Genomic DNA, 15,142 nt, shown 5'->3' on the forward strand with positions numbered 1-15,142 from the left:
GAGGTGGGAACACACACAAAACTCCATCAGCAATCAGCCTGTGCCACCCAGCAGGGCACACAGCAACCCTTATCCCACACTGCATTTGGCAAGATGAAAAACCTACACAAATGGAAATTTGCCTGTCTTCTGCAAAGCAATACCCTCCAGTACATCAATAAAAACTCAGATCTTGCTGTAGCAGATGTGTAAATGCATGGGTTTGCCAGAAGAATTAGTGAAATAGAGTATGAACTGGGCACAAACTGTCCCCTCCAGCAGTGACAGCCACTGGTGGTTTCAGGCCTTCAGCAACACATGTGTTTCCTGGCACAAGGCAAAGCAAGGGTAATCCAGAGGATTCATTTATTCCAGTAAAGTTCTACACGCATACATGCAATGTCAAACCTGACTATTTTAAAGCAACATAAAGTGTGTTTTAAACACTCCACCACCTTTTCTGATGAGTATAGCCAGACTTATATAATAAATTTACATAATTGCACTTACCATAAGCCACTGGGGTTAGCTTTAGGACGGTATGCAGTGGGCACTTCAGGTAGGGCAGTTGTTCTGAGAAATCAAACCACAAATTACACATGAAATACAGGTTACAACTGGCTCTTCTGTTATGTTTCAGGTCAGCTACTTGAATGACTTTTTACCTAACAGCATATCTCTTTTCCTAGCATGCAACAGAGATGCTAATCAGAGCAAAAAACAACTATCACAGTATTCCAGGTCAGGAGCAGCTCAACAACATCAACCACCAAGTTTCATGTGGGGGTCAAATACCAAAAAATACACTTGGGTACTTGCCTAGCAAAACCAGCCTGTGATGATACAGCAAACTGTTAGAATTTACTGTGTGGAACCTTAAGCAGTAAATTTTTTAAAAAACAGTCTGTTTGTGATGTATCAAGGAAGACTTACCTGCGGGCTTGTCAAGGAAATATGCGAGCAGACAGCGCATGACAGCCTGGTGACAAATGACAAGCACATTCTCCTGCCTTTCCAGTTCCATAATTACTGGCTCCAGCCTCTGAACAAGATCTTCATAGGACTGGGTGGGGAGGAGAAACAGAGCACATTAAAAAGGGAAAACTCTTTGAACAGTGTATATATATATACAGAGGAGATCTTTCATATCAATCATCTTCTAAATGTTATTTAGTGCACAGAAATACTGCAGCAATAATTTTCATTAAACTAAGAACACAGTTCAGACCCAAGCACTCACATAACACATTTTATTATACACATAACAAAACAAATCTCCCTCACAGAAAAGCTTTATTAAATTAGCCACTTTGATCAAGAATTTCCACTAAATCCCTAGGATTTAATTCACATCTGCAAATACAAGTCTTGCATGTTATTTTCCATAGCTCATCTTCAAAAGCATCTGAAGCTCAGCCAACAATCAGCACGCAAAGAGTTCACAAAGCTTGACTTGTTCAGGCTGCCCTTTCCAAACAAGCTGTGGGCACGTTGGACCGGCCTGGTGACAGCAGCCATCATGCCACCAAGAGCCAGCACAAGGACTTGGCTGGTGACCTGTCCTGCCTCACCATGCACAGGGAATTGCTGCTGCAGGGGAACAGCAGGGCTCCTGCATGGGCACAACTGAACTGAATTTCATGTGCATGGTAAAGACTCTGCTTCCAACGCAGTCTTCCAAAACAAAGTGCCAGGTACTTCCAAAATGTGTCATATACCACAGGTAGAGAGCTCAGCACACGACCCAGCAGGGCAGGAACCGAGCACAGCAGGAAACCTTCCTTCTGGTCCCCATGCAGGACCAAGTGGCACTGCTGACTGAGCCCTGGACAACAGAAAGCTCCCCAAGAGCTGTGCAAACCCCTCTCACTGCTCCCAGACACAAAACTGCCTCGGATAAACGAGACCAACTCATCCCCACAAGGCACAGGGGGAGTTTGACATGCCAGTCACTATCCCCAGGACTGCACTGGTTTCCAAAACAAACACTCCTTGTTCAAATGCATGAGGAGCACTCTGCAGCTTAATGACTGCCTCATTAGCAGGACGGGGTCACACTGCCAGGGACACAGCTCTTGTCACAGTGACTGCTCTTGAGGACGAAGGCACAGCTCTGCTTCCTCACGGCTCAAGCAGGAGCAGCTGGGCCAATCCCTCCTCCCAGCCCTCAGCCCCCAGCAATGGCCCTGTGACCATCTGGCCATCACTGCCCTGCACTAGGGCTACTTTAGAAAAGCCATCAGCAAGTTAATTTTCCCAGAGGCAAGGAGTTTAATATCGTGGCTGGAGATTTCCCCAGCATTTCAGCCAGAGCTGCCTGCAAAACAGCCACCACCAAGAGCAGGGAGGAACAGAAACAGGGCATCTTAGCAGCATGTTTATATATGCAACAGTTAAAGCCCTGCAATAATTCCTCCTGCTTTATCACTGTAGGACCAGCACAGGTACAATGCCCACAAGATCAAAGCTCTCCATTGTTTTTCTAAATTTATGGGTTTATTTTTCCAGCCCTGAATCAACATAAGTGGTCTGGGCTCAATCCTTGCAAGATCCTATGTGCTTTTCCACGGAGAAAGGAACAACCTTTTCATTAATTTAAAAATTTGTTTTTCCTTCCTACAGCATGCGTATATGCAAGAAGACAAGGAACCCTTTCAACTTGTGAGATTAAAATGCTAAAAACAGCATACCTCTCCTTTAGGGTATCTGTATCTGTATTTGTCTTGGTCTCTCAGTGCAAATTCAAGAGGATAGTTTTCCTGTATTTCTTCATATGTCATTTCTTCACATACTCCCTGTCAGTAATGAAAATGATTAAAAAACATGTATTCCCAGTAATGCAAAAAGTAGATATCACTCTTAAATAAAATCATATACAAATAACCTTTAGCAGTTTTAATTTGCTACTCTGACACTCAGAATTGTCACACAAGATAAACAGGGCACTCAGCTTGACTCAGAGGTGGTTAGGAGGAATCATTAAATCCCTGTACAGGTGAAGTTACATCCATGGACAAAGCAAGGCCATGTTTTATCTATTGCACCTCCTTTTATATCTTACAGCTGCAGCTGGAAACTGCCAGCTAGCAAACCCCCCCACCACAAGCTTCTTTCCAAGCCCAACTAACGAAAACTTTATAACATCATGCCTTCTACAGAGGAATGTTTTACTGGGAAACACAAGAGAAGAACAATTTAAAAATGGCAAAATTTAATGAAATGTTTAGCCATGTTTACAGGTAATGACAATTACTTCCAGCCTCTTGAAGCAGCTTCAATGACTTTCTATCCCATGAAAGACATATTATTAAAAAACTAAGTACCTTTTTTCACCGTTAACAATCAAAGCAATTTATTAAGCATTTAAAAGAGAAGAACTTACTGCATCTATCTCATTCAAAACCTTCCACTGCTCATAAGGCACTCCCAAGGCTTCAGCAGTCTGAATTGTCCTTTTCATCTGGCTGGTCCAAACTTTCAGATCTTTGATATTTTGTTCATTAATAAACTGTGACAAGCTTTTGGCAAACTGGAAGAAAAACCAAGAGACACTGGATGAGGGCTCAGAGCCAATACAGGGCGTTCAGTTTAGAAAACAAGGGTTCCAGCCTCTGTAAGCTCACTGTAGCTTTTCCAAAAGACTGTCAAAGGTTTTGCTAAGAAATACAACCTACTCCATTATCCAAGAGGGACAGGAGAAAGAAAAGAAGTACAAGGAAAATACAAATTTTTAGCAGTTCTTAGCTTTCCTTCCACTAATTTTCCTTTCAGCTTTAAGTTGTGTACACTTTCCCAATTACCCAACTAGTCAGGATTTCACAACAATATAGTTAAAAAAGAAAGCCCTCTTGCCAACTGCTTTGTGGTGGGGTATAAAAAGGAATTTTAGCCAACAGAGAGACACACAGATAAGAGTACAAACCACAACACACAAAGTGCCTGTCCTGTTTCCACTACCCAAACATGCAACTAAAAAAGTCCTTTAAACTCATTAGGAGGAAAAGGCTGCAGAGGAGGAAAGCTGCCAGTGCCCAGCACAAACACACACAGAGCTCACAGTTCCACCTGGCAGGAGGTACATACTTCCTTCCCCCTGACAGACAGCCCAGGATCTCCTCCTATCCTGCCCTTGAGGTTGAGCTCACTCTCCCCGTGGCGGCAGAGGTAGATTGACCGAGGAGTCACGTGGATATTCATGAGGTAGTAGACAATCCGGCTCTGGATGTGATCCATCACTCTGTTCACCAGGTAACTCCTTCCAACATCCATGATTTTAATGTAAGAAAGATCCCTTTCATAAGCAAGTTAAAAAAAAAAAAAAAAAAAAAAAGTAAGATTCCACATTGTTGCTATTAGCGCGTAGCACAATCTTTCCACCCTCTCTGTTGTTATGAAACAAAGGGGAAACAAGCCAAAGAAATGAAAAAATCCTCATTCAGCCACAGAATGTGCATTAGTCCTAAGAAATAACACAGTACTCCAAAGGTACAGGATGAACTCTGTTCCTTTCACATGGAGCTGCTCACATCGCTTTCTTTTCTGCCTCCTTTACTTGCACTTCATCCAAATCTAGATCCTTCTCTTGGAAAAATACAGCCCACACACTGAAAAGGAGATTCACTTAAGTTACCACAGCTAAATAAGATATACAGCTATTTTACAATACCATTTGGGGGTTTTTTTCCAGGTTACAAACACTTTCCATCACCAAGTGCTTGTCTGATTGCACCCAGGGGCCAAAAGGAATAGTCACTAATTACCCATCTCATTTAATCCCTCCAGAAAAGTAGGGCACCACAAGAGCCTGGGAGCAGTCTGAAGCAAGACATTTTCTCAACTGCTCTGTGAGCAACCCTTTGTTAACTGTACTGTAATCTACCCCACCACTACCTTCTCTCAGCATCAGACAGCTTATAATTTCAATTTTCACTGCTTATCCTTTATCACCTGAGCTATAATTCTAGAGCAGCCTCTCGTTCACACACGGGAAGATGTCTCATAAGCTGAAAATAACCACTATTGGTTTCTAGCTATGTGTTTGAGACACCACACTGCAATGAAACAAGAAAACTGATAATGAAACCAAGCAGAGGCAGTGAGAAACGGGCACCAGCACCTCACTCCTGCCCAGGTTCCTTGGAGTTAATCATTGCCATTCCAGGCAGGCCCAGTCATTGGGTCCATCACAGGAATTACACGCATGAACTGAGCCAGCTCCACACTGCTCACGCTCAATTACATTAAAATGCAGCTCAGCCCTCCCTGCAGCTCTGGTGCAACAAACCAGCAACACCTGGGATGGTGCAGCTCCAAATCCTACTCTGAAATGCTGGGCTGTAGCAAGAAGGAAGGGGCTCCTCCTCACATGATTCATCCCTACCTTATTTTCAAGAGTTCAAAGTTAATAAAAAACAGAAGAATGCTTTGGCGTGAGGATAAATAATGAAGCTAAGACAGTTTCTCAGAGCCCTGCACCTGCAGGATAATTTTGCAAGCAAAAAGAAATTAATTAAGAAGTCACATTTTTAAGACTGATGTGTTCATAATTAACCTTAACCATGCCAACCAATTAAGTTATGCTTACAAATCACTCATGTCTCCTCTAGGTACCAAAAAAAGCCAAGTACCAACCAACCACTGTAGAAATTCTGGAATAATTGCTAAATGCTGGTTCTATCCCAGAAGAATAAATACCATTCTCCAAGTGGGAAAATCAAAAAGAATATTGTCCCAGACTAGTCTCACTAGCCAATTTTCCTCAAAGAAGGCAGTTTCCATGCTACACCCCTTCAGTCAACACTTTAATTTGCCAAAGGAGAGAGAGAAATCAAGCCACTAAATTATGACTTGAAAGCCCTAATCCCCAGTACAGGATGCCCCAACCCTTAAAATAACATTTAAATAATATTGTGATCACCAGCAGTAATAACAGAGTTGTTTCATCACTTACTTGTCCAGAGTTTCATCTAAAGTCTCATACGAGTTCTTGTAGCACTCTATTCTTTTCATGAAGTCTTCTGTTGCTTCATCATTGCTACAATCCACATAGTCAGGACTGCCCAGCTTCACTTGCTGTTTAAAATAAAACCAGGAGAACAGTATTTAAGTTTCCTTCCCTTCTTCATGGGTGTTTAAAGAAATAGGGAGTAGGGGAACACAACAAAAAGCTTTGTCTGCACCTTCATTAAAATACATGTAAAGCAAAAGAAATCCCTCTCTTCAGAGAATTAAACTTCTGAGCTAGTAACAGTCACATGGACAGGGAAAAAATGAATTTTTTTCCATTAATGAGAGTTAAAGTGGGATTTTTGCTATTGGAAATTCTTATAATGTACTTCTAAAAATACTAAGCTACTTTAAGCTTCCCAATATCAAGCAAACTTAACTTTACTCACCACAATGTTTGCAGCAATGACCTCTGGATCAACACATACAGACTCCACAAAAAAGGTCTTCAGTCCAAATGGGAGGAAGAAGAACAGAAGAGAGGAAGAAGGAAGATGCATGAGAACACCTCTGGGTACTAACACACAAGCAGCATGTCACCCACTGCCATGCTAAGGCCCTTTCCCTCCATTTACTCAGAAAGCTTCTCCAGACCTCTCATCAGAAATCCCTGGCTCCCATTCCATGACACATCATGCTCTCTGCTCTTTTCCACAACAATGCTTGCAAGTGGAAAATTCTTGCAGTAGAAAAGATGTAGGATGGACGAGGAAGAAACAAATGCAGAGGATGCTGGTTCAGCCCCACAAACAGTAACTAACATTTCTGAATTAACGTTTCAGAAGCCTCCCAGCTCATGGAGTAGCCTCACTTATAAAGAGGCTTGTGTTCTGCTGTGTCAAAGGCTTACAGAGATTAAGTTTAGAGGAAATGAAAGATGACTGGAGAACAGCTAAATGTAAAACCAGAAGGTAGAAAACCACTAAGTTCAACTAACACAGAACCCCTTCGTGTTCCTGCAGCAAAGATCTGAACAGCATGAAGAACCATACTTTAAAAGCTCTTTCTGACACTGCACTCATGACCACAGGTCCAGGAAGACAAAATTGGAGCTGTAGCACAAAATACCTTAGCTCCAAACAGTACAAACACTTAAGATGAGAAAAATGAGGACTGAATGACTTCTAATCACAAACAATGCTTAGGAACACAGAACACATTATTGATTAAACATCCAAGAAGGACATGGCTTGTGCTAGTGCACTTAGAGTACAGATAAGGACAAAACTACCACTGGCTTGCCTGGCCATGCAGTGGCTCAGAACTGCTTTGCTTTCACTCACCTTATACCCATTTTCTTCACCAAATTTATAAATAGTTTCTCTACGTTCTCGAGTTGTGTTTGTAGCATCAAAGACCTAGGAATAATTAAAGGGAGAGAGAAAAAGGAATGTGGAAAGCACTGTAATAGTAACAACAAAAATATTCATTCCAAGTCCCTCAGTCTGAAGGAAAGCAACGGAAACTTCCCCCTCCCTCAACCCCACTATCTCAACATGTTCAAGAAGAAAACAAAGACATTACTACTTTACACATATTCTTTTTTTAAATACTAAAATTTAGTAATATTTTGAAAGCAGTTCTAGCAGAACTCTTGGACTTGGAAAAAGAAATCAGAATTTAAGCCTAGCACATAGTTCAGGAGAGAATTTTCCTCCTTGCCCCTTATCAGCATTAAATATTAATGCACAAGTTTTTAGTGAACTTATGCTACAAAAAAAAAAAAAAGCTGCAGTTCAATGGGCTGTTCAAAATGTAAGTGTAAAATTTGCAAGAGTTGTAAACCCTGCCCATGAATAACACCATCAATGCAGCCATTTTTCTAGGAACTCAGTTTATCTCTGAACACATCAATGTTTTACTTAAGTATGAAGTTTGCCAAAGCATAACATTTACCTCATGTATTCAGCAGAACTTACAGTTAATGGTTTTCCCTGTTTAGTTAATAAAAACCCCAGAGTTGTGTCAGTAGTCTTAAGACAAAAACTTTAAAAATTAGTCTCAACACACAATGTCAGTAGTTGAGGAACTGGTGTTTTGCATCCCATTATTAAATACTCAGGTATGCACTAACTCATTTTAAGTTTCTCCTGCTCTTTTCAGACATTCTCATGTCAGTAATAAGTGCCAAGAGAATACTTTTTGTTCAGCAAGTCTTTACCTTCCACTTGGAAAACTAAACTATCAAATAGACATGCAAGTAAAATGACAGATGTGTTTAATGGCACATTGTGGAGCACTGTCCTATAGCAATGTATAGAGAAGGTGGAGTTTTTCTTGGTGTTATCCTCCTCTCAGCTAACCCTCAAAAGGTAGTTGCTCAATATGGCATCATCACCCTCAAATTCAGCATTCACTTCACTGCAGCAACAAGGCAGACCTAACTACCAAAAGGCAGAAATCTGGTGTACTGGACAGCTGCTGTAACTACTCAGGCTGTGTATAATCCAGCAGACACACAGAGTTTGGTGCAGAGGCACCTCAAGAAGGTATCTCCAAGAAGAAACTTACAGCCACGTGCCCGTTCTCCTCGCTGAGGTACTGCCGGACGTCGTTCAGCGCGGCTAAGGCACACTGTCTGCACAGGGAGAGAGCCACAGAACACAGATAAGGGCGTCTTGTTATGCACCTGGGAGAAAAGGGCCCTGCAAATGTTAAGACAATCTATCTCAAAAATACAGACCTCTCTCCAAACATAGGGAAAAGAGATCAGCTCAACAGAGATCAGCCAAGCTACACTAAGGAAATGTGGTCATGTCACCTTGCCCCTCTGTGTCACTGACACAGCCACTCATGTCCACAGAACACCTATCAGCTTTGCTTGAAGGATACCCTTCCACTGATCTAAAATAACATCACTGAAACATCCCTGCAACTGCATGCTTTTCCCAATTACCTATTCATTCATAACTGCTTCTTAATTTGATTTGCAAAATATTAAACAAAATTAATCAACTCAAGGCCTTTATCTTGTGGCACCAATTTGGAGAGGAAACTATTTTTCAGTTATCCACTTACTCTCTTGTGAGCTATTGTGTGAAAACTGCTTATGTAGAAAAAATTTGTTAATACAGAGAGCAAAACAAAGGTAGCATCAAGTATTAGTGACTGAGGTGAAATATCATCCCACTGCAGTCACCAACCCAGTGTAATAAGTACTGGAGACAGCTGAGGTCACAAACACCAAAAATCCCCACCCTGACATACTTTACACTTGTGTTAAATCTGGACAAGAACACATGAATATGCAACTTTCCTCTGTCCCCAGCATTAGCATTATCTTCAAAGTCCATTATGATTCCTAACACATCAGTAAAGCTGGAGGGCAACATTGTACACGATTTACTTGTTAGCAGAACAAAGCCCCATTTATTCCCAGTAAGTACAGCCTCTCTGCAGTACCAACATAAAAGCCTGCCCATTTCAACAGCCCTTCCCTACATTACTCCTAAATTTTCTTTCCAGACTGAAATTCATAACTGCTCTATTTAACACCTTCTGGATGCACAGCTTTATCTTGAAAGAGAAATGAAGGCTTTTGGATCCTGACAGTATTTCCACATTAGCACAGTTAACAGATGTCAGGAGCTGAGATTCATCGCCCAGGTCTTCACTGAATAAATACAAACCCTCTTTACTCATTGCTAACCAGGCAGATCATCTCACACAGCCCATTTCATGCTACATCCCTCAGCACTTAGCCTAATAGGTGGCACAGAGGCACATTAAAAGGTTTGGCTCTACCTGTAAGCAAAAAGTAGTGGCTTGCAAAGCTAATGCACCTCATAACTGCTCTTATCCCCAAGGATTGGGAGGCTCTTATGCAGCCTGTTCTCCTTTGGCTTTAGCAACACTCAGCGCTGCTGAGGGGAAGAAAGAGAAGAGAGAGGGGGGACAAGGCAAGGACCGCCACAAAAGAACTCCAGATGGTTTTGATGTATAAGGTGAAGCTGAATTAAAAACAAGGCAGTCCATATTTTAAGTAGCCTAAATAAATACTATTTCTATCCATCTCAAATTTCTCATTTCCTTCTCTTTCACATTGCACGCTCTAAGGGCTTTCCTGAACACACTAAAAAGTACAGTGAGTGTCCAAGAAAATCAAAAGGCCCTCTTGTTTGATCTCCTCTAGGAAATAAGCAGCTCCTTCTTGCTCTGACCCTTTCTCCTGAAGGTCTGCCCTACATTAAAGCACAGCCTCTTTCCAGGCAGGAGCAGAGACTCAAATGCTTCATCTGGACACAGAACTCTGCTTCTCTCCTTGCTTTGCACAGCATTAGCAAAACATGGCAATTTTTGAGGCTGTGCATTGAGGGAATGAATGAGGCACCTGCATGGTGGCCAAACCCACAATTTCAGGGAGAAAATGATCACATTTGATTCTCACTCATTTAAACAGATAATGATGAATGCATTCAAAGTGCTCCAGATGAACAATTTCATTATACAAATCAAAAAGAAAAGCAGTTATGTGGGTTTTTTTCCTTTATGAAGCAAACAAAAGCTCTAAAATGGGATTTTAGGAATTATGCAGCAGAAGGAGTCACATTTATTAGCTGGTACTTTACAAGAGGTAGGAAAAGTTATTACTATCTATTAAAATAGTTTTTCAGTGAAAATATCCTGGAGTATCTACAGGAGTAACAGTAGTCACATCCTAATGAAAATGAATCAAGGACTTCTCTCAATTTCTGATGCTTGAGATGAAACAATCAAGAAAAAAAGACACCCAAATTTTAATCAGCCTAAAGAAATCACTACTCCACCTTCTCTAGAATGTATTTTCCTGCAGTCTCCCTAAGGGTCTTCTTGATCATACAAAAATGCAACTTCAAGCAATCTCTAAGAGCAAATTAAACAGGATATCCTTTTAATACAATTAGCATGGTGTACCAAGCACAATCAAAACTTACTTCCTGATTTTCAAGCCTTCTTCATTGTCAGGCAGGAAGAATTCAAAGGATTTGTATTTTTTCACCAAATCTCGACGATACTGACCAACATTAAATTCTGCCAAGAGAAACCAGCATTAGCAAGAGCCAACAACAGAAACATGAAAAGGTCATGACAACTTTGAAACCAAACTTGCTGCAAAGATAAAATAACTTGGCCTGTAAGAAGTCAATCTATCATACTTCTTTTTGTGTTTTGTGAGGTTTAAAATAGCCAAGACAGCAATAAATCTTGGAAATAGCTAAAGAACATTTGGGCTGTAATCACTCTGCTTCAGTGGCCACTCTGTAGTGCCTTTGTCTGCCAGTTTGCCTGGGCAACAAAAAGAAATTCTTTTCCTCTTTTTCAGAGTTACTCAAAGTCTATAAAGGACTAGTCATGATTATTGGTATTAATAGTAATTTATTATTATCATTAGCTTCTTCTTCTTCTATGTATATGTACAGTGAAACAGTATTCAGATAACACCTCCCAAAACTTACAATTCTTATTTCAGCACAAGGCAGAGCTCTAAATAGAACTAAACAATCTTGCTTTAAGTAAACAAAACTTAAAATTCCAGTAGTGAAAACATTTTTTCAGAACACTGCTCTAATATTTCTATTCCTTAAGGATTAGTATTTCACAAGCCCTGTTCCACTTACTGGGAAAAAAAATTGCCAGAACAAAATAATTTAAAAATCATCCTAAGTATGAAACAATCTCACTGGGATCTCTTCTCAGTGGTCAAAAACCACCTACTCCTTATCTGGGTTAAGGTGCAAAAGGTCCATGGCCAAACACAACATCAGGTTGCAATATCAGGTATGGGATTAGGGCAAGACAGTTCTGCTTTGCCCCAGAGCAGAGTGACACTGAACCCTAATTCATTTCATTCAATGGCTCTGAAAGCAGGCCTCTGAAATACAGTTAATGTTTAAGTTGTTTCAGACCTACAGGTTTTTTTCTGTGGAACTGCAAAGCTCTTGGTTTTGTTTTTTTTTTTTTTTTAGAATTCAACCACACTGAAGTATTCTGTTTGAGATGCTGCCAAGGTACAACTCTATTTGCCAGACTTTATTTCTGGAAAGAGGAAAAGAAACAGTAGATTCAATTACAAGGCTGTAGTTAAGAAAGAAGAAAGAATAGAAGAGCTCATGAACCAGCTGCTGTATATAGATTGCTGCTGGGATTGGAGGCAGAGGATAAAGATATAAAAATTATTTTTCTCCCCAAAAGTCAAGTTTTGTTTGAGCTCAGGAGTGTTGATGGAATGCATCATGACATGGATTACAGAACAATCCAGGTGATTCTGTGATGTTGATTTTAATAAGCACTGGCCACAGTGGCTACATGAAAAGGTGGGTTCTTGTAAAAAATAATGAATTTCATGAGAAGGAATAGTTACTGCCAGAGGCCATGCAGAGCAGAGGAAAAAGTGCTATCTAGTGGGACAATCTCCAGCCTTTATTCTTAGCAGTCATGCCTATGGAAAATTTTCTCAAAGCTCACTGGTATCACAACCACAACTATTCAAAAAAGCTTCCAAGGCTCAGTATCTCAAAACCACATTGCAACACAATTCTATTCAGACATCTAACTGACCTCATTTCCTTCAAAAAGCACAGACAAAAGTCCCCTGTACTTTTAACCATTTCCCATTCTATACAACAGAGGATTTTGGAAGGAAGAAAGCACAGAAATGATGACTGAAATGATTTAACCATCACCAAAAGCCTGGGGTATTTACCTCCACCTTCTGTTCTTGAACTCTCCAGCTTGCTTAACGTTACATGAAAAGATGGCATTTATCTTTTCTCTGGTTTACATAACCTCATCATTTGAACCATCTGTCTCAGAGAACAAGAACTCCTGCTAAATTAAGCACACACTAATTTTAAGACATTAAGAGCCAAAGGGTAGCAGATGTTAGGGCTACTTGATACTGATCCTGTATCAGTTCAGTCCCACCAAGTGGAAGAATTAGGGAAAATGTCATCTATCCCCTCAGCCAGGCAGTGAGGTGTTTCACAGTGACTTCAGTAAAATTGCATCACTAAAGACACAAACAGAAAGGCTCTGTGGTTTGCTGAGAGCACCTCAGCCGCCCTTTCTAACAAAGACAAACAATACTCAGCAACCAAGGACAGAACCTCATATGGCAACTTTGGGTTGCATATTTTTGTAAAATCAGGCAGCAATGCTCTACCTGTTTTTCATCAAGCACAAGTGAGTGTGTTTTCTGATGTGCTGCTCACAGCAGCCCACAGAATTTTTCCTACAGTTGGGCCAAACACCACCTACAGCACAATTAGTATTTGGGATGCATTCAACCAAGCATGAACCAGATGTGGATAATATCTTTCTGCTGTCCAGTACTGGACTTCTGCTAGTCAAAGATCACACAGTGAAGTGCTCAAACTCAATGACATTTATACATAACACATGTCAGAAATTTAAGTTACATGTGTATCTAACATACAAGTATTTTGTCAGTTGGATATAGGCTAAACAGCTTGGATTGTTATTCCATTTCAGCCTAATGGATAAAACTGAACTCTGAACTAGCTGATATTGGTCATCATAAGGGTTAAACCGTGTGAAAACAGTCAAAATAAAGTGATTATTTAAGTCCTGTAAATTCTCATACTTAATACATCCCCCATAATGTCTCTTCTAAATAAAGCACATTAGACAAGTTCCTAAAAACTTAAGAAAACACCCACACAAAAAGCTTTACCCTAGAATCAAAAGGCAGTTTAAATATAGGCCAGAATTTTTCATCTTGACTTCTTAGAGTGACTAGGAAATACATCTCTGCACAGCCAGCCAAAACTGCACACTTTAGTATGACCTCATATGTGTAATGTCATTTAAATTATTAACTAGGCATGAAGCTACTATTACTGCAATGGACACAGAATCCCAGCACACCAAATGTGTCTTGCTCTTCTGCACAGAGACAGGAGAAGGAAGGGGAGGTGGCTGCTCAGAACTTGAATGCACTTAGGTCCTGTTTATGGGCCCACAAGACACCACAGGAGCCCAGAGAGCTCCTTGGCACAGCCAATCTGAGCCATTTCCTGCCCAAAACACACACAGAAATCTTTAAGGAGGTGATCACAAGTGGCTCCCTCAGTCTTTGGGCTCTTGGTATTTAGACAAAGAATTGCAAGTCATTACACAAACATAAAGAAGTAAAGAACTGCAAGCAGCACAAAGTTCACAGAGTAAAAAAGATGGAGAATCGAGAAGTTTAACAAAGTGAAGTGCTCAAACTCAATGACATTTACACATAACATGTCATAAATTTCAGTTACATGTGTATCTAACACACAAGCATTTTGTCACCTTGGATATAGGCTAAACTGCTTGAGTTGTTATTCCATTTCAACCTAATGGATAAAACTTAACTCTGAACTAGCTGATGCTGGTCGTCAGAAAGGTTAAACCACATGAAAACAGTCAAAATCAGGTGATAACAAGTGCCTGTCTCAGTCTCTGGGCTCTTAGTACTTAGAGGAAGAACTGCAAGTCATTCCACAAACATGAAGAAGTAAAGAACTGCAAGTAGCACAAAGTTCACAGAGTAAAAAAAGAGGGAGAAGTCGGGAAGTTTAACCCAGAAGTGGCGATTGCTCAACTGCTTGTAAACAACATTCCTTTTCACCTAAATGAAGAAAGGAGAAGGGAAACAAGGAAAAAATAAATAAACAAAAAAGGGCAGTGTTTCATGATAAGGGAAAAAGTTTGATTTAGGCACCTGACAGAACAAGAAGATAAAGGAACAGTCAAAATAATTTGATTAATTAGCACATAAACAGACACGTGCCTGTGTATGTTATTGCTTAAAAATACATTAACAAAGCAGAAGGATTTTTAAATAGTCAAACTTGGCAACAAAATTACTGGAAATCTGGTTTATAAAGCCCCTAAGGTTGTGCCCTGTCCTTCTGCTGTAAACAACAGTAAACCCATCACCTTTTGTGGGCACTCCAATCCAGTTTAGGTAGCGTGTCAGCTTCTTGGAGATGTAGGTTTTTCCTCTTGCTGGGAGACCCACCATGACAATCAGAGTAGGGCAATTGGTCATACATACTGCAAAGGAAACACAGGAAAGCAGGATTTACCAACAGCATTCCCACAAAGCAAAGGCTGCTGCTGCTGCAGGGAAAACCCCTCTCTGTGAGCCCCCCAAGGAGGTGCCCCCAAGCAGCTCATGCAC

General features: G+C 40.6%; 1 protein-coding gene across 3 annotated transcripts in view; it reads right to left on the reverse strand.

Moving 5' to 3' along the window:
* The window catches only part of LOC131088330 (6-phosphofructo-2-kinase/fructose-2,6-bisphosphatase 4), a 52,046-nt gene that overhangs the window by 13,203 nt on the left and 23,701 nt on the right, over positions 1-15,142 (reverse strand). For all 3 annotated transcript variants that reach the window (XM_058032285.1, XM_058032283.1, XM_058032284.1), the window contains exons 2-12: positions 14,899-15,015; positions 10,899-10,995; positions 8,497-8,563; positions 7,269-7,343; positions 6,375-6,431; positions 5,930-6,051; positions 4,063-4,270; positions 3,362-3,508; positions 2,670-2,774; positions 913-1,042; positions 490-552 (exon numbers count right to left, since the gene is read on the reverse strand). In XM_058032285.1, the coding sequence (XP_057888268.1) occupies positions 490-552; positions 913-1,042; positions 2,670-2,774; positions 3,362-3,508; positions 4,063-4,270; positions 5,930-6,051; positions 6,375-6,431; positions 7,269-7,343; positions 8,497-8,563; positions 10,899-10,995; positions 14,899-15,015 (1,188 nt within the window). The remainder of the gene's footprint in view (positions 1-489; positions 553-912; positions 1,043-2,669; positions 2,775-3,361; positions 3,509-4,062; positions 4,271-5,929; positions 6,052-6,374; positions 6,432-7,268; positions 7,344-8,496; positions 8,564-10,898; positions 10,996-14,898; positions 15,016-15,142) is intronic.

This window comes from Melospiza georgiana, chromosome 11 (assembly GCF_028018845.1).
Source record: "Melospiza georgiana isolate bMelGeo1 chromosome 11, bMelGeo1.pri, whole genome shotgun sequence".
Classification (NCBI taxonomy): Eukaryota; Metazoa; Chordata; class Aves; order Passeriformes; family Passerellidae; genus Melospiza; species Melospiza georgiana.